We start from the raw sequence: 18,668 nt of genomic DNA on the forward strand, positions 1-18,668 counted from the left end.
TGGTGGCCTCACGGAATTGTGGAGGTGGGAATCACCCTAATATTTAAGTTTCGAGTGGCTTTAAACGCATCATTTGAACCTTGTCTGTAACCCGGAACAACAACAAGTCTGAAAAATAACCTGAAGTATTTCATGTACTATATAATACTGTCTGGTAGCAGTTTATTTATTGTGTGTTGAGTGTGAACAAAGTCTAGTCTTGGACATAACGTCAGTGCCTCGTAATTAAAGTGTTTCTCCATGGGTTCTCGTCTAAGACCTTATATGAGTGATAATGGACCTTTGATCCTGGACGGTGGACTAGCAACTGAACTGGAAGCACAAGGAGCTAATTTACAGGTTAGGCATAAAAAATAATTAAAAATATAGTAATCTGCTTCACACCATTAACTTGGGTCTCTATTCGACCACACTGCACAGTTTAATGTCAATGACTACCTGTCTTTTTTTTTTTTAATCATGCAATTAGCACCAATAAAATTATTCTATAGCTACATCTTAACTATGTGAGTCAAATATAGACTAATACACTTTATATATTTAAAACCTGTGCTTGGGAGTTTGTCTAAAACTAACAGGACTGTTACTGAAATTGCTTTAAACTGACTGACTATAATAAACAGGTGCCTGAAATTAAAAGTGCGTCATTTTGACCGTGTAGAGTTAACCAGCCTTAAGAGCTGTGCTTCCAGGGGGTTGGCGAATGATGGGAAAAGAAGACAGACATGGGTCATAATATATTATTGTGGTTTGATAATAAAATGGGGACTTGGCTGATTGGTTACTCCAAATTGATGCAGTAACATGTAAAATGCATTTTAGTGTTGTAGCCGGCTGCTTTAAAACTAATATTACTCATCTTATGTAAAGCTGGGTGATTTAATTTACTATACATGATCATTATATGTCTTGATCTGTAAAGTGTCTTGTAAATGTAGAGGAGAAAAAGTATATAGGAACATAACAATTAAAATACTCCAGTACAAATCTGAGTTACAGTAACTATATGAGATGGAGCCTACTTAGTTACTTTCCACCTCTGGGAAAAGATCTTCATGCTTTTGCTGTTGATGCAGTTTGAATGCACTGGGTGGAGCCACAGGCCACGTGCCCTTTATTCCTGTGTGTGTGGGTTGAGATGCCTCATTCAGCACTCTTACCTTCTGGTGCATGATCTGTGGAGAGTACACTTTTATTTTAGTGAGGTTACTGCGACATAATATGAATATACCACATATATTTTATGTGACTATATTGGGATATAACCAATATAAAGTTTCACATGTTGTTTACATACAATAAATAATCACCATGCTTGTGCTGCACTGGCAACTAATATTTTTGAGACATTTTACGAGTGTATGAGTGTATGATGCCCTGTATCAGTTTCAAATGCAAGAAGGAATCTGATATATTTTTATATCAGTCAAACACATTATTTTGAAAGGTGAAATGTCTGTGTCTTGTATGTCTCCAACAACTAGGGAGATCCGCTGTGGAGCGCCAGGCTTTTGCATACTACTCCTCAGGCCATACAAGATGCTCATTACAGGTAAGTCCGTGTAAAACATCTGGAGTCTGGATGTGAAGAAACGATAATAAAGTGCAGAAAACTTTTTTTTCTTCATTTGGCCACAGGTTCCTCCTTAGTGGAGCTGATGTCATCACCACAGCTACATACCAGGCAAGTATTACAGGATTCATCACTCACCTGGACGTGAGCTCTGAATGCGCCAGAGAGCTGCTGATGTCTGGTGTTCAACTGGCCAAAGAGTCAGTGGAGAGATTTGTCTCTGACAGTCGTCCGACAGGTACAGAACTACACACTCTTTGATATTTTCTGTCTCTGTGATGCTATTTCAATGTGTTTTAATTTTTCTTTTTATCTCTTAAGGGCAGAGACATCCCTTGGTGGCCGGCTCTGTTGGACCGTACGGGGCTTTTCTGCACAACGGCTCAGAGTACACTGGGTCTTATGCAGAGGAGATGAGTATAGAGGTGGGTGGCTCTCAGCACACTCATACTGATTCCACATTAAAGTCATTATTTATTATATAAAGCATTTATATTGCTTGTCATTGGACTTTTAACCTGCTTTTGATGAGTTCAATTTTAATCCTGGTGTAATTACTTGATTATCAGAGACGTCTTTGTTTTCTAAGGAGCTTAAAGTTTGGCACCGGCCTCAGATTGATTGCTTAACAGCAGCAGGAGCTGATCTCATTGCTTTTGAGACAATCCCAAGTCTGAAAGAGGCGGAGGCTCTGGTGGAGCTGCTGAGAGAGTTCCCGAGCTCTAAAGCCTGGCTCTCCTTCTCCTGTAAGGTAACCATTGCACGTGAAGAGCACATTTAGTGTTGATCCACTAGTTTATCAAAATGACTCACGTTTGTAAAAAAAAAAACAACTCTGTCAGGATGGGAGGTGTATATCAGACGGCAGCCCCTTCACAGATGCAGTGCAGATGGCTCACAGATGCACACAGCTGGTCGCTGTAGGAGTCAACTGCTGTTGTCCAGCCGTGGTGGAGCCGCTGCTGGAGTCTGCCGGGTCCCTGCTGAGCCCAGACATGAGCTGGGTGGTGTACCCCAACAGTGGAGAAGACTGGGACACTGAGAGGGGGTGAGTGGGAGTTTTAGTAATAAAGTCACAGCTTTAATAGCTACTGTGTTTTTTATCAACAGATGTGACATGTCAAATTCTTTTTCAACAAAACACTGTACTGTATTTTTTTTTTTTCAAGCTGGCGATGGAGAGACTGAAAACACACTGACACATCTCTCCACATAAAATAATAAAGCAGTAGCTGGTCACATGAACAGTAAAAATATATATATTCAAATGTGAAAGAAAGGCGGGAATAAAATTCTCTAGTTAACGTCTCAAATGGCAAAAAAGTGATATTTGATTGTGGAATAACTGAAATTAGTGAACTATAATTCTTATTCTGCATTTTCTGTTATTGAGACAAAGATCTAATGTGACTTTTAAAAGACACAGACATGGATTAAACTTAACCACGATGTCGAGCAGTGGTTTCATTTCAAAAAGTGACATGGCAATGTGAAAAAAGATGCGTAAATGTTCCTTTTCTGCTTTTACATATTGTGGACAATATGGGGACTTATCTGTTGAAATCTTGTTCATCCTAACTCACGTGAGACAAGATTTGTGAGAGACATACAACTAACTCTGTTCCTGTTTTCATACAAAGGTGGTCAACACCAGTGAAAAAATCAGCATCGATACCTGAGCTCAGTCGTACGTGGATGAAGCGAGGAGCTGCTTTGATCGGTAAGACGAACTGTTTTCTCTTCTTCTGTCCTCATTTTGTTTTTCAGTGCTTTTCTCTGACGAGTCTCTTTGTCCATTAGGAGGTTGCTGCCGTATTGGACCTGCACACATAACAGAGTTACGACAGCAGTTAAAAGGAAGTTGCACGTCTCCAGCCTCTGCAGTGTGACTGGACGGAAAATGTAATGCTTGTTGTAAAGAAAGACGTCTGTTCCAGGAGCTTATAAAAATCTTATTTTATTGTAAAATAAATAAATAAACCACTACATCAAATCCACGTGAGTACACAAAGACATCTGTGTTGGGTCAGGGACAAATGGCAGCACAAAGGTGCAAACAAAAGTGTGAGAACAGATCTCGTCTGAAACTAAACCATGCAGTCTTCACTTTCTGTGGTTCACATTTTGTTTCCGGGTGAATGAGGGATTCCACGATCATCTTCTGTACAGCTCCTGTCTTTTTAAAAACTGGGATCATCTACACAACAGTCTCACTGTAGGTTTCACTAAGCACAACAAAATGTCAGCTGCTTTCACAACACTTTGACTGGACGCTATTTCCACTGAACTAACCACTGTACGTCAGGCGCAACACAAGCCCACTTACTGTACCTGTACAATGAAGTGTGGAGCTGTGTGTGTTGTTAAACAGAATTTACAGCAAATGCATCTTTGTCGTGTGTTTCCTAGACAGCACTAGTTGAATGTAATGTGCACTCTCACAGTATCACTGCAGTCAGTTAAAGATGATATGATATAAACATACTTAAATTCAGAGACACATGTTTGTGATTAGTATTAAGATGACATGAAAATAATCCTGTGGTGTGACTAGAACATGTAAGAACACCTAAACTACCACTTTTGGTTGAAATACATGGGTGGACAAAATAAAAGAAACACCTTATAGTGTGGTGGCCCTTTGAAGCTCACGTTGCCAAAAACCGTGTAAGTTTTGATTCAGTCAACTTCGTGTTTGAGGCCATAGTTCGACGTCTGCTGTCCCTCGTCAGTGAAGTTTTCTTCTGTTTGCAATATGTCATCATGAGTTTTGAGACTTAAAACATTTGAAACTGATGCTCAAGCAATCCAGACAGCAACATCTGTCCTCTGTGCGCCTGCAAAGGTGTCGCATCGCTGCCTCGAAGGTCGACTTACAAAAACAGTAACAGTCAGATCACGATTAAAACTTGTTGCTCACCTCTAAAGAATAATCAATTCAATATGGCTCACTTGTGTAGCTGCCTGTGTCACTGTGCTGGTGCATCAGTCGCAGTCTAATGACATAAATGTGCCAAAAGAAAATCTTTCGAAAATCGCGAGGACCATCAAAGAGGAACAGTAGACCAAAACCACCCTCAAAAAAACACTGAACAACGCTACGGCCTCAAAGTGACAGTTGGGTTGAATCTAAATGTGACGTTAATTCAGCAACATTAAAGGAGAAGTCTGGTGATATTCTATATTTTTCTTGTTATTAACAAAATACCACAACTAACAATGAATGTATCCAGCTAACGAGCATTACATGTGTATGCAGAGCCTGGTGTCTCTGTATCTATTGTCCTAATATATTGAAAACACATCCGTGAGACGCGCTGTTGCACCGGTATTATGCTGCAGGAAATCCTCACTAGAGCGCTGATTGTGTATTAATCCACCGCAGAAAATAGTCCCCTAATAAAATTCACAATTTACTCCTCTTTGAATATTGTTTTTCTAAAAGCTACAGTGCCAAGCTGCGTTCGGACATTATTTAGCATTTTTGTTAAATGAAACTATATATTTGTGATACATTTTTGAGGATTTACGTCGTCGGTAGGAACCAGTGGGCTTGTGTAAGTGCTACAGACAGGGTAGAGGGGTCAGAGAGTACAGACAAGAGTGAAATACAGAACAATACCAGACTTATTCTTCAAATGTATCTTAAGGCTACTGTACTGTGTTACTTTGTCCTCCCACTGTATGTGCCGATAAACCTCTTCAGTCTGCGATGTCTTCTTCCAGATCGCTGCCGGGGGAGCTCTTCTGTCTGTACTCCGTAGTGTTGGACATGCGTTTCCAGCTGGTGTCTTTCTGGCTTCCCATACTGTGTGAGCGTCCCAGGTGGGCCAGGCGCTTGCTCGACGTCCTCTCCTCCGTGTCCTCTGAGGCGCCGCGTCCGTGGGCTCGCTCCGCGCCGGAGTGGTGGAAGTCGTGGCGCAGGTTCTCCAAATTCAGAGCCCAGGGGCCGAGCTTCTGCCAGTTCACCCTCTGGAAGGCCATGATGCAGTGCAGGTTGCCACCCACCTGTGAACCAGGGGACGTGTTTTAGTGCTCGTGTGTTCACATAAAAGAGCAACACTTAAATTGACAGATGTGAGAAGAGGAACCTTTTTGGTCTTGCGGCGTTGAATCCCCCTCTCTGTGTGACGGATGTCCAGGTAATCTGGATTCTGTGTGTTGAGGTCGGTCACGATGTCCAGCCATCTGAGAGGAGAGCTTTAATATTATTCCACTGAACAACAGTGCTGATTAAAAAAAAAGGTAGAAGCACAGAAACAGAACTTACTTTTTACAGTGAATCGCTGGGTGTTTCCTGCTGGGCTCCCCAATCAGGATCCAATGCTCCATTTCATTTGTGGGTAGAGGGCCCCTTCGCACAGCAGAGAACATGCATCAGCTTATAAACTCTTTAGAGCTGAAACAAGTTGATTAACTGATTAGTCAATCAATAGAAAAATATTCAGCAACTATTTTGGAAGTCGATTAATCGCTTTTTCCATTTCCAAGCAAATATGAATTGTAAACGTTCTCTCGTTCCAGCGTCTCCTGTGTCATTATTTCCTGCTGTTTCATATCATTATGAAAGGAAATGTTTTTGGATTTTATACGGATAGTTGAACAAAACAAGACTGATAATGATATCCCTCATTTCACATAAAGATCCATAAACCTGCTTAGAAATCATAGAGGAAAGATGCTCCTAGTAACTCCAGAACTTGCCTGAGAATCATCCCGTGCACATATTACACTTTTGGAGTTTTTGTCTTTCCTTTAGTGTGTTGTTCCTGTATCATTTAAAAAGTTCTGCTGAGTTACAAAGCCCAAAGAAAACACTGCTCCTGAAGTGGCTGAAATGCCTCGTATGTAACTTATCTACATCACTGTTTTAACAAATTCACATACTTCACGTCTGCCAGCTCGTTAAACCTTAAACTTGGATGGTTGAAGTCTGGTTAGTTTCAGCCTGTCACCGCGTAGAGAAGACGCAGTTTTTCTGTGCAAACACAAAGTCTCTTTGCATACTAATAACGGACGGTGCAGGTTTCCTATAGAGTTGTTTGGCGACAGCAGAACAACATTTTACCAGCAACGTTAGCTTTGGTATTTCCTGGCAGCAGACGTTTCCACTTCAGTTTCCCACAAATACAGGGACATTTATAGAAAGAAACAAACATACTGATTGTGATTGAAAGACTAAATCCCCCCTTGTGTCACACAATAAGCAGGTAATGGCCGTAACATTAACTGAACAGAGACGTCCTGCTGTAATCTTTGTTGTGCTGTCAACTCTCATATTTCAGGCTTGAACGTGTACGGATGGATTTGAGAAGCTGCCAGTTTTATTACTTAGTTTTACAGTTTGCTTTCAGAGGACTCAGTGCTGCCCCTCAGCACAAGTTTGGCCAAAAAGGGGCTTTTAAAAGAGGCCGATATTTCCTTTTTGAGTCATCGGCAGTATGAGATAAATAAGAGCTTTCTTTGAACTGTGAATCATGCAAAGCTGCTCGAGTGAAGCTGGAAAGGAGCATAACAGGTCGCCTTTAAGTTTTCCTTCAGTGTCAAATAATCCAGTGCAAACAGGAACAGCTGATAGCTAATTCAGCATACTTTTAATTGTGCTGAAATGTGAAGAAAACCATGCAAAAAAAAAAAGGGGGGGGGGGATCAAGTTGTAGCCGACAGCTCTCTAACTGACTCAAGGGCAACATTATACTTCCTGTTTACATCCTCAAAAGAATTATTGGAACAAAAACTAACAAACACAAGTAAGAAGTGTGTTTCTCAATTGTGTCTGAAAACCCGTGAGCTAAACGTCTAATCAGTCATTCACAACAATAATCACCTATAATGGAAAACAAAGGGCTTAAACTGCAGCGATGCGACTTACCTATAAGCCTTTGCTGCTTTGAGTGGCGTGGCTTCAAAGCCCACCGGGCAGAAGTAGTGGTTCTGGCAGTGGTAGATGTAGGCCATAGTCTCATCCTTCAGCCCTTGTGTCAGTTTCATCAGCGCTCCTTCAGCTAAACAGATCAGAGCGGTTATCACTTTTGCTTTAGCTCTTCATGAACAGACCTGCAGGCGAGTTCGGGGACTCACCCGTCTCTCCTGCTGTCTTGTGTTTTCCGTGTGGTTTGTACAGAATGTAGGAGCAACCTCGCACTCGGAAGTTGTCATTGATTTGTCTGAACCACCTGTAAGACAGACGCACTGATTGCACCGAGCTGCGTACATTTCCTGAAGTCCGGTGATTATTTACACATGCTAAAGGAGCAGTTTGTTTACCGCATCAGAGTAGCGTTTCCTGTGAAAGGACCAAACTTGATTTCTTCAAAAGGCGGCTGAAACCCCAGAATATGCAGAGCCTCCTCCTGAGAGATGGGTGGAAGACTAGAAACACAGACAAATGTTCAGTCATCAGAAAGTGATAGCAGCCAACAAATCCAAAACAGCTTAAAGAGCACCGGCCACCCGCCAGTCGTAGCTCGTTGTGCTGTTGTCGTCTCTTTTTAGACTCTTCTTGTGTGTATTTTTTAGCTAATTGTACGATATTATAAACTCTATAAACTCTTTGTGCAACACATTAGTTTCACACCCTGTTTTGAACCTATATCAAACTGCATTGTCCCAACAAATAAATAAACTGAACTAAAACTAAACTGAACAGTCACTCACTCACTGACCATCGACTTGTTTTAAGGGTTTTGTATTTTCTGACTGACAGACAACAGAGTGTTGTAGTGAACGGCTGTTTATCTGGAGCTGCAGTAACAAGGACGGGCTCGCCTCAAGGGTGAGGGAAATCTAATCGCCTTTATTTTTCATCATGTTGACTGACGGCTGCGGAGGCTGCAAGGACCGTAGCTTACATGACGACACTGCACTGCGGTCTCTCCTTCACAGTCCAGAGCAGGACCGTGCCTGTGCTCTCCACACTTTTGTAAAGTGGTGCGATGAAAATTTTATGTAGAATTGATTGTATCAAAAAGCAATGAACTAATTGCTGATTTTAGACAAACTCAGTTAAAAACAACTTAATCTTTTAACCTTTTCTTTTATTTACTGGTCTGACAGAGACAGAAACAGCCTCAACGTTAATGTTAAGATCTGTCCAAAGATTATTGGCGATCTGACTTCATTTTGTGTCGAGGAGGGAAAACAATGAGCGCACTGAACCTTCCTAAAGACGTCACAGCAGGTGAGTTCTCGTTGCTGCGTTCAGGACATCAAACCCACTCGAAGTGACCTGACTTGAACTGAGTGTCACATGAGCCGTATTTCTACATGAAATCTGACAGAAGACAGAATGTGCTGCTCACCTTCCTGCTCCCAGCGTGCTGTATAAGAAGTTCCAGCAGGACACCAGAGAAGAGATTCCACATGAAGTCTTGTACTGAGGCCGACTGATGCAATACCTGACACACAAAGTAATACACAAATCCACAGATTAAATTATATCACATTCATCATGTGATGTAATGTTGTCATTTGCAGTATTTGGTCTGTAAAGAGTAGCAGCTGTAAACGATATGTTTTTTTTACTATTTCTGCCCTGATGAGGCTGAATAAAGGTTTTAATATAACTCCTGTCCTTGCTCTGAGTAAAAGTGCCGGAACAGCACTCTCTTTTGTGATACTTTCTTTTTACATTTTCAAGTACGCCTTCAGGTTTCCTCCTGCTCCTGCATGTGTAACACAGTGAGCGCTTGGCCTCCTCGTTTTTCCATGAATCATTATGTACTGAAAAGGATTCAGACGGATCTGCCACAGGCGAAGGTGAAGCTCACTTTAATGCGTTTTTCTTTTAAAACTTTTGAAGCACTAAAAGTGACTTTACCATCTTCTGAGGTCGAGCACTTTTCTCTGTTTGATCTCCTCCAGTGAGGCATGAGGGGAGACGTCTTGCAGGTTTCGGCTGGGTCTGTCTGATGACTTCATCTTCTTGGTGCTGCATTTCTTCGTATTGCCTGAAACACAGTGTTAGTCACTAAAGGATGTGCCAGGATTTAAAGCATCCAGCAATTAAAGACCAGATAAACGGTCATATTCTTTCCTGTTTAAAACAGAAATGGCAGCTTTGGGTGATGACTGAACCGTCAAGGTGAATAATTCATACCAAAGACTTCAATAATGAGGAATGATTTTTCTTACTTGTTCTTATTTTTCTAGTAAGCACAGCATCGAAGTCTGTTGTATCAATCTCCCAGGCCAAAATAGGCTTAGTGTTTCCAGAAGACACTTCCTCCATGTCACAGTCCCCGTCTGATCCCACATGGGCCCCTCCGGTCAGACCAGCGCTGAAGTCAGCTGAGGATTTGGGCTTCACCAGCGGCGGCCCGTCGTCCTGCTTCTTCTGGGCCACGTCTCTGGCTGTGTTTGGAGGACAGTACACGGAAGCGGCCTGGTTGAGGAAAGCATAATCAGAGCAGACTGTGTAGAACTTCTCCCGGGAGTGAGTGACCGGGCAGGTCCACGGCAGGTGCAGCTCGGCGCTCGATGCCCTCCTTACTCTGGCAGCGTCCCGGGCGAGGGAGCTGAGCAGACCGTGGTCCTCCTCCCCATCAGTGGTCCTTTGCAGCCCTGACGGCTCTGGTGGCCCGGATAGGTTTGCCCCTTGACCTTCTGATGTATTAGGCATTGAACTGCCACTTGTATGGTGTGTGGGTGAGAGAACTGGCTGAGGCTGATTGTGATGCTGAAGTGATGGCTGTCTCCTCTGGGAATGAAAGGACAGGCATTTTTAGAAACAGATATAAAGGGAAGACGTAGGGGAGGCGCAGTGACACAGAGTCCCAACACTGTGAACTCAGGGGGGGGGGACATCTGATCTCATAAACAATCTTTAGACAAGGGTTTTCAAAGTCACAACCCTGACTGTCTTTGTTTTAACTTCCAGCGACATTAGACAACATCAGACAACATTACCTTTGGCCTATAGTAAGTCACCTATTATAAGTGGCTCTTATTATTAAACATTAACTAACATTTCACCTGCGAAGCCGCTTTGGTCCAGATGAACACACAGCTACATCAGGGCTGTATTGTAGTTAGCCGATGTCAACACGCCCAGCTGTTACGTTAATTTTCCCATCATACCGTGCGCAATGTCTCACGACTGAACGGGGCTGTGGGTTGGCAAAACGTCAAACTAACAACATATCGTTAAACCTCGGTGGACATTAGCCTGGGACCTGTTAAAAATGAACCATAAGGGTCCCGAGACGCCGTCCTCCTGACCCGTATCCTCTTCCTGTGCAGGTTTAACGGACCGTACCATTCCGAGTAACAAACGGGGTGTCCTAAAAACAAACAAACAAAACAAATAAAGCTGGGTAATTTCATAAAAACACTCAAGTGAAAGACAATGTCAAATACAAACTGTATTTCGCTTATTTAAGACATTTTATTGCATTTTATTTAATTCACTTTGAAAACCTATGTCACTTCCTTAGCGGCTACACACCCGTGTAAGGAAACAATGAAATGATCCTACAATTCAAACCAATCACAGGAGCGGCTTCTGCGCCCCTTTAAAGTTTACTTCACAGACTAGAGGTAAGTGTGTTCACTTTAATCCTTAAAAAAGCTAAAAACGATAACTGCGCTGTATATCTGACAACTTAAGGCGAGACACGGTAGGTGACAACAGCGTTTTTCCAAGCGCTGATCAATTTTGAGATTTTGTGATATTTTGCTTCCTTTACATGTCTTCTTTCATGCTAGTAAAAAAAATATGGTCAAAATACACATTTAGGTGTTCATTTCACTCCACTTTGTCCGTGATGCGCCTGTAGATTTCTCCTAAATTCACTAAAAGTCAGCTTTTTGAAACTGCGCGAGGCTCCGCCAGCCTCGTCTGTGCCCTGTCATATGTGGTGCCGTTGGAAAGCTCTATTTCCCCTGCACGTCTGTCAGATCCAAATATGGGCATATCCGTTGTATTAGCAACCAATCATGAAAGTAGAAAGGCAGGTCTGAAGCTAAACTCAACATCTCATTGGTTGGTGACGGTTTCTGACAACGTGATTGGTTCAGAAGCGTCATGTGACTGGCTGCGCTCCGCTGCTCTCTTCCGCGGGGTTTTAGAAATGCCGGGCAAGCCGCGAATAAAGACTTCTAAAAGAAGACAAAACCAACTAAAATACGCACGAAAACATCGGAGAAAGACAGATGAAGGAGAGGAGAAGGGAAACCCGACCTATGTAAGTTCATCCGGCCATAAGTTGTCCTTAGGACAAGGCAACGAAGGGGGAGACGAGTACGTGTCTCAGCAGTGGCTTGTCATTCACGTTTCACGTCTGAATGAACTGACAAGTGATCTGATCTGTCCAGTGTGTGGGAACACGGGCCTGAAAATAAAAATAGATTCAGAAAACCAAGGCTTCTGCAGTAACCTTCTGCTGGAGTGCGGTCTGTGTGAAAGTAGTGATCGATACAGAAAAGGTGTTTACACCTCCACTCGTCTCCATGCAGAAACGCGCAAGAATGTTGCGTTTGACGTGAACGTCAGGATGGTGCTGCTGGCACATGAACTTGGGCTGGGATATGCAGCGCTAAATAAAATCTCAAAAGTGTTGGGGATCCCTGGGCTTCACATAAAGACGTACCAGAGACACGACAAAAAAGTGAAAGGTGTGTGACATTTTTGCATTGTGTGTATGTGTGTGTGATATTGATGAAATAATAATAAAACCTGACCAGACAAAGATAAGCAGCATCACACACTCTACATTTCATTTCAGTTGCAGAAATTGAGAGAGGGCTACAGTCGCTGCACAAGGCCAGGGAGCAGATCAGGCAGGCATATGCAGATGTAGACCCAGATGTGGCGGAGTTGCTGAGGGAGGATGCAGATACAGTCCCACTATGGGATTGGTGTGTGCATTGACCTGCTCACAGGACTGGTGATAGACTATGAGGTCTTGTCTTCTTATTGTCATGCTTGTGCCCTGAAAGAAAGTGCAAAGCAACAGAAAAAAATGACAGTGCAGGAGTTTGACAACTGGAAAGAGGGACACAAGGACTGTGCTAAAAACTTTGCAGGCTCAAGTAAGGCAATGGAGAAAGAGTCAGCGAGGAGGATGTGGACCAGTACTGTGACTCGCCACCAATTGCGTTACACTGAAATGCTGTCAGATGGTAACAGTACAGCATACGGGGAGGTTGTTGCACTGAACCCATACAATGGGCATGAAATTGTCAAACTGGAGTGCATCAATCATGCCCACAAGCGGATGGGCACAGCACTAAGAAAGTTGAGTGCAGAGGCTAAGCTGGGAGGGAAGGGTGTGGGGAAGTTGACTGCCAACAAGTGTAAAACCCTGCAAAATTATTACAGAGGAGCAATTCTCAATAACCAGGGCTCACTTGATCAGATGAAGGCAGCCATATGGGCAGGTCTCCTTCATGTCATGTCCACTGATGACAACCCCCTGCACACCAGGTGTGATCCCTCCTGGTGTTGGTACAGGAAAGCAGAGGAGAATGGGGAAACACCTGATAGCCATAAACGCCATGCTGGAAATTTTCTAGCACGAGAGGTGGGCAGGAAGCTGATTCCAGTGTACCACCGCATGTCCAGTGACAGCCTGCTACAGCGGATGCAGCATGGAGGCACGCAAAATGCAAATGAGTGTCTCAACTCCGTTATATGGGCGCGGTGTCCAAAAACGGTGTTTGTGGGGAAAACCAGACTCGAGGCAGCAGCAAGTATGGCCATCTCCACTTTCAATGAAGGTGCCTCTGCCATGATAAGTGTAATGGAGAGGTTGTGGCTTCAGAGCACACATGTTACCATCAGTGCAATGAGGGAAACTGATACGCTCAGAGTATCAAAAGCTGAGGCCATCGCAACTGCAAGTGCAAAGCGTAAGCGCAAGAGTCTGAGCACAGCTAAAAAAGTGAAAAGACATCAGCTAGAGCTGAGTGAGGGGCCGACATATGGAGCAGGCATGGACAACTAGCCTGGCATGACTGGCTGACATAGTTGTGCAGGACAGACAGGTGTGTGTGTGTGTGTGTGTGTGTGTGTGTGTGTGTGTGTGTGTGACTCTTACTGTGTTACCTGGTTTGGACTCAGCAGTTTTTGTGGTTCTGTTCAGGTGAAGTTTATACATTGAATTATAAATGTAGATGATGAATGATTTAGTTGAAATAAGGATGTAAATAGGGCAGACATGCTGTTTTTCAGTAATATATTCATTTCATTGTACCTGTACAGGTAAATAAAGATCTTAATGTAAAAACAGATCGTATGTTAATAAGCCATTGTCTCATAATCAGTCTATGCCTGTTATAATAGTTATAGTTATAATATTAAGTTATAATATGTAACTTAAAATGTTTTCAGCATTTCTCAAACTGAGAGAAATACGTGATTTTAATGGGTTATTTTTTTAAATTTGACTTTTGCAGAAGACCATGGCAACGAAACTGGTGATCATCGACACAGACTGCGGCATAGATGACGCCCAGGCCATCATGATGGCGCTGGCAGCACCTAACATTCAGATCCTGGGCGTCACCTGCGTGTTTGGGAACGCAGCAGTTGAGAACGTGTGTCAGAACGTTTTGAGGGTTCTCTCCGTCTGTGAGCGAGAGGGGGTAAGGTCACTGAAGCTATTACTACATTCATTCATACAGGATTGACTGTTCAACACTTTCTAACTGATATTAATTTATTTATTATTTTGTCGTTTCCTTCCAACACAACCTGTGTCACTATATGGCAGTTTTCTGATCTGCTAAATCTGAAGTGAAGGTTTGGATTGTGCAGCTACCTGCTGTGGTGATAAATTCAGCATATATACTGAATGTCCATTAATTCACATTTTTCATAAACATAAGAAAATATTTTCTTGACTCTGATTTTCTACTTAATGCTTGAGGTGTTACAGCATCTGTGGTCGTTGCAGCAGTGTAAATATGCAGTAATGAAGGGAAGAAGTGGAAGCAGCCTGCAGTTTAGTCTAATACACTGTCCTACTATTGCTGTTCTTTTTGTTGTGTTGTTGCCATCTGCTGGGCTGGACCAGTGGAGCAGGTAATGACTCACATTGTGGTAATAGAGAAGTGTGTCTCTTACTAACACAAATATTAGATCTACAGACCGGCTTAAATTTGCTGCTTCTCTAACGATGAGCTTCAATTATTGATAGTGTGAGAAAGACAAACAGACACAGTGTCGCTTTTATGAGGTCTTGTTTGACTACTCATGAATCCCAATGTTTTATTGGGTCATTTACACCAATATATTGGATGCAGGAGGAAGCTAGTGCTGAATATTGCTTGGGACATGGCCCACAGGAAAGAGAATACAAAATACACAGTTTTTTTGCGGTTAATTTTATACTGTACAGCTTTATGACCAAACTTCAACTTCTTTTTTTCCATTTTAAATATATAATAATATTAATAAAAATAGTAATATTCATGAAGTTTTGTGGCTGGTGGGGTGCTTGACGTCACCCTCTATGAACGGCCATTACTGGTTCCATGCTATTCATATTAGCAAGAGGACGCTGTCAGGAAAATGTAAACATAGGTTTTTTATTAGCATCTTAACAAACAGCGAACGAGAGCGAACTGGTGAAAATAAACTCAGACCTTTTTTTTCAACAAATGAGAAACAACAACACAAACCCGTAGACGCCCAAAGTGCCACGGTTCCATACTAAAGATAATATCTTGGGAACAGGAAGTCAGATTTATGGCACCATGACATTGTGGGCCACTTGTCTGAGATAGCAGGGTGGTTTTTTTTTGTTTGCTCATTGGTGGGTTATATTTAAAGATCCCATCCAGTGTAAAGGTCTCTGTCCATGTGTAGTGTGATTATAGATCAGGTCTAGCTTCTATATTAACACTGTGAAAGTATCAAAGCCTCAGTCCACAGAGAAATGCACACAGCCTGTATTCAGAAACTGAGCCTTAAAACCAGCCGTCAGGACTTCTGGAACTTTGTGATGTCACAACAAAGCAGTTACCAAGCCCCGCCCACCTGGACCCACCATCCAAACCTTGCAGGATTTGGTTTCTCTGAGTGTTTTTACCTGAAATCTGCTTTATTTTTATTGGATCACTCAGAAAACAGTCAGCCAATCAGAAGAGATGCTCAGAGCCTCCTCTCTTCTGATTGGCTCACCGACCTGTTGTTACTAGAGCTCCAGAGAGAAGCCTGAGAGAGGAGATGTAAAACTACACTGAGATGGTTTTTGGTTCTTGAAACCACAAATATATCTTCTTATGGATCAACACTTCAAAATAAAAGACAGGAAAAGAGTAAAATACGGGACATTTTACGAATCTTGTTCTAGATCTTTGACGACTTCATCCTCACTTCAATGCACACAAGAAGTTAACAGCTGTGGTCATGTGATTATTAACACTAAACAGGTAACGCTAATTAATATAAAATAAATATTGTACTTATTAATTTGTATTTGTAAATGTATAACCTGCAAAGTAGAAACGTTTTATTGGTCACTATTGTGTTCAGTGGGATTAAATGGGTTAATTAAAAAATGGTGACATTTTGTAATAAGGAAACATGAGCAGCCGGGTTTATGCTTTAATAGTTCACAAGAAGGAGACGTCTAATAATTACGCTGGACCGAATCTGTGTCAACAAATCCCACTGAGCAGAACTCTTTGTTCCTCAGATCCCAGTGTTTCGAGGTTGTGGTGGTCCTCTGGTCGGAGACAGTAACTCGAGTAGTGACCACTTTGGAGGTGATGGACTCGGAGATGTGATCACAGACAAAGATCCACAGTGGGAGGAGAAACTCCAGAGGGAGCATGCGGTCAATGCAATGATTAGACTGGTGTCTGAAAACCAGAACCAGGTGAGAACCAGCCTCTCTGTGGTGTGTCTGTAATCTTTGACGACTGGAGGAATACAACTATTAATTTCTAACAACCATCCATCGCGCCCTCTGCTGTTACTGAAACGCGCCTCCACAGGTCTCCCTGGTGGCCCTCGGCCCGCTCACTAATCTGGCTCTGGCCGTCAGATTGGATCCAAGTTTTCCTCAAAAGCTCAAACATCTGTTCATCATGGGTGGAAACATGGAAGGTGACAAACTCCACGACATGAATACAGTGATTGTATTTGAGACATTCAGCCGCGTATAACCTGCTTTTGTCTTTGTAGGAAAAGGGAATTTGACGCTATGTGCAGAGTTTAACTTTGCATTGGACCCAGAGTCTGCCCACATTGTCCTTGAAGACTTTCTGTGCCCTACACACATTGCATCATGGGAATACTCGTGCAGAAACGCACTGACATGGGTAAGATGTGTAGAACTACACACACAACCGTGTATAACGACTATCTCGCTTTACTCTGATCTCACTGCTTTCGCCTGTGCAGGAGTTCTTTGAGGAGCTGATGAATCAGGACGCACCTGCTGCACGCTTTATGAAGACGATAACATCTAAATGCTGGGCCTACTCCAAAGAGGCTATGAAGACGAAGAGGGACGTGTACTTCAGACCTGGCTTCGTCTCTTATGACGCCTATGCGATGGCGGCCTGCATCGACGGCAGCGTGGTGACAGAGAGCATCGAGTGTCCTGTTCGTGTGGAGCTGCAGGGGTCGATGTGTCGCGGCATGATGGCTCTGGATCGCACTAATAAGCTAAAGAAGAGTCACAGTGTGTTTGTTATGTCTAAATGTGATGTGGCCAAGTTTAGTCAGCTACTAATGGAGTCTCTAAGACAACCGTGTAATAAATAATCTTTGGTGTATTCAAGGAAAATAGATATGTCTCATACACTGGTGAGAAATAACACAAATTTAGAGCGAATGGTTTCTTGAGTATGACCATGATGTGAATCAGATGCTGTGACCTTCAGTTAGAAATGAAGAAGACGTTAGACAGCGCTCTCCACCACCATCATTCACGCAACAAACGAGGGAATATCTTTTAGAAGAATGGTGTTCATCTCTCCAGTAGAGACTCCACAGACACAGAAGCTGTTTTTAATGTTTTTGTCACCAATGTGTAAGTGTGTAGATGCAAATGGAATCAAATCACAAAAAACAAGATGTTTTGCAGAAATCCTTTATTTAAATTTGCTGACAAAAAAAAAAAGGATACCATACAAACCTCAAACTTAAAGTACTCTTTTATTACGTGACCAATTTATTCTCACAGAAGGCTTTGATAGTTTCAGGGCAGAGCCCATTTTAAAATGGGGAACATGAAGCTTTCTGGGCCATTGGTGTTCTTAAGAATCACGTGTCAGATTATGAAAGATCTCTGCTGCCAAATAAAAGTCTAGCGCAATGATTCAAATCCAAATTTATCCAAATTTGACTTTTCAAACCAAGTTTTATAAGAAACCAATAAGATGCAAAATGATTGTGAAAACAGGATATGGCTTAAAATAAGATGTCTGTTCCAACATTAATACTGATCTGTGCAGAGACTGCGCCATGTTTCAATCTTTGAGAAGGAATGCAGCATCACCAGCCTTTTCTATATCAGCAAAAAATGTCTGCATTGGTATTAGCATACCATGCTATCAACATTTTTAAAGTAGGGGGCACCTGTTAAAACAAATCCAAATAAAAGTTAGCATTTCTGGCCCCATGAATAAAAAGCTGCAGAGAACTATATTGCACGGTTGGTAACCTAGAGCACTGGGCTACCAAACGTTTCAGGTAACGTTGCTTTCTGTTGGGATTCTCCGTTTAAAAATAAGAATTTAATTCAGCGCACAGAGTATATCAAATCCTTGACATGTCTCTGTTAAGTGCCATCATGTGCCGTTTAACTGCCGTTGTCAGGGGAGCTAGGCCAGGGCTCTGAGCTACGCCTGCTCAGGGTGGGGCGCCACATGCTCCACGGGTTGTAGGTCCGACTCATCTCAGTAGAAGCTGGTGGCGACGGGGCGGAACTGTTGCCCAGACCGGTCAGAGCTGTCGTGTTGGTCGTCGGAGCAAAAGGGTGTAAGGCTGAATCTGCGCTCGTAGACCAAATGGAGCTGCCGAAGGGTGTGGTTGTAGACCAGGGGTTGCGGGTGTTTCCCAGGAGTGACTACACAAAAAAAAGAGAGAAGAAGCTTCACAATAGTAACATGAACCGGAAGGTGGATCTGGGAGCTACAT

General features: G+C 42.7%; 4 protein-coding genes across 12 annotated transcripts in view; 2 read left to right on the forward strand and 2 right to left on the reverse strand.

Annotated features, from left to right (window-relative positions):
- Nucleotides 1-103: 103 nt before the first annotated feature.
- Nucleotides 104-5,225, forward strand: LOC111238457 (homocysteine S-methyltransferase YbgG-like). The gene is made up of 8 exons (XM_022767981.1): nucleotides 104-339; nucleotides 1,485-1,552; nucleotides 1,639-1,811; nucleotides 1,895-1,998; nucleotides 2,163-2,324; nucleotides 2,416-2,621; nucleotides 3,214-3,293; nucleotides 3,374-5,225. Exons 1-8 carry the CDS (start codon nucleotides 241-243, stop codon nucleotides 3,460-3,462), a joined length of 981 nt encoding a protein of 326 aa, XP_022623702.1. The 5' UTR covers nucleotides 104-240; the 3' UTR covers nucleotides 3,463-5,225.
- Nucleotides 5,226-5,255: 30 nt separating this feature from the next.
- Nucleotides 5,256-11,335, reverse strand: bivm (basic, immunoglobulin-like variable motif containing). 3 transcript variants are annotated; one of them, XM_022767976.1, is made up of 10 exons: nucleotides 11,302-11,335; nucleotides 9,707-10,271; nucleotides 9,393-9,522; nucleotides 8,875-8,970; nucleotides 7,841-7,945; nucleotides 7,655-7,749; nucleotides 7,446-7,578; nucleotides 5,844-5,927; nucleotides 5,665-5,761; nucleotides 5,256-5,581 (listed from the first exon to the last, which is right to left on the reverse strand). In XM_022767976.1, exons 2-10 carry the CDS (start codon nucleotides 10,191-10,193, stop codon nucleotides 5,276-5,278), a joined length of 1,533 nt encoding a protein of 510 aa, XP_022623697.1. In that variant the 5' UTR covers nucleotides 10,194-10,271; nucleotides 11,302-11,335; the 3' UTR covers nucleotides 5,256-5,275. The 3 variants fall into 3 exon arrangements, with proteins under 3 accessions (XP_022623697.1, XP_022623696.1, XP_022623695.1); XM_022767975.1 differs by lacking the exon at nucleotides 11,302-11,335 and adding an exon at nucleotides 10,547-10,779; XM_022767974.1 differs by lacking the exon at nucleotides 11,302-11,335 and adding an exon at nucleotides 10,540-10,779.
- On the forward strand, nucleotides 11,013-18,298 carry LOC111238456 (inosine-uridine preferring nucleoside hydrolase-like). 3 transcript variants are annotated; one of them, XM_022767978.1, is made up of 6 exons: nucleotides 11,013-11,110; nucleotides 13,970-14,158; nucleotides 16,216-16,398; nucleotides 16,517-16,628; nucleotides 16,707-16,843; nucleotides 16,926-18,298. In XM_022767978.1, the coding sequence occupies exons 2-6, from the start codon at nucleotides 13,976-13,978 to the stop codon at nucleotides 17,289-17,291; spliced, it is 981 nt and encodes a 326-aa protein (XP_022623699.1). In that variant the 5' UTR covers nucleotides 11,013-11,110; nucleotides 13,970-13,975; the 3' UTR covers nucleotides 17,292-18,298. The 3 variants fall into 3 exon arrangements, with proteins under 3 accessions (XP_022623699.1, XP_022623698.1, XP_022623701.1); XM_022767977.1 differs by lacking the exon at nucleotides 11,013-11,110 and adding an exon at nucleotides 11,124-11,190; XM_022767980.1 differs by lacking the exon at nucleotides 11,013-11,110 and adding an exon at nucleotides 12,130-12,187.
- tmem131 (transmembrane protein 131) overlaps nucleotides 17,604-18,668 on the reverse strand; it is a 28,063-nt gene continuing 26,998 nt past the window's right edge. For all 5 annotated transcript variants that reach the window (XM_022767973.1, XM_022767971.1, XM_022767972.1 and 2 more), the window contains one exon: nucleotides 17,604-18,597. In XM_022767973.1, coding sequence (XP_022623694.1) covers nucleotides 18,331-18,597 — 267 coding nt within the window. In that variant the 3' untranslated portion in view covers nucleotides 17,604-18,330. The remainder of the gene's footprint in view (nucleotides 18,598-18,668) is intronic.

Source organism: Seriola dumerili, unplaced genomic scaffold (assembly GCF_002260705.1).
Source record: "Seriola dumerili isolate Sdu_G_001 unplaced genomic scaffold, Sdu_1.0 BDQW01001323.1, whole genome shotgun sequence".
In the NCBI taxonomy this organism is placed as follows: domain Eukaryota; kingdom Metazoa; phylum Chordata; class Actinopteri; order Carangiformes; family Carangidae; genus Seriola; species Seriola dumerili.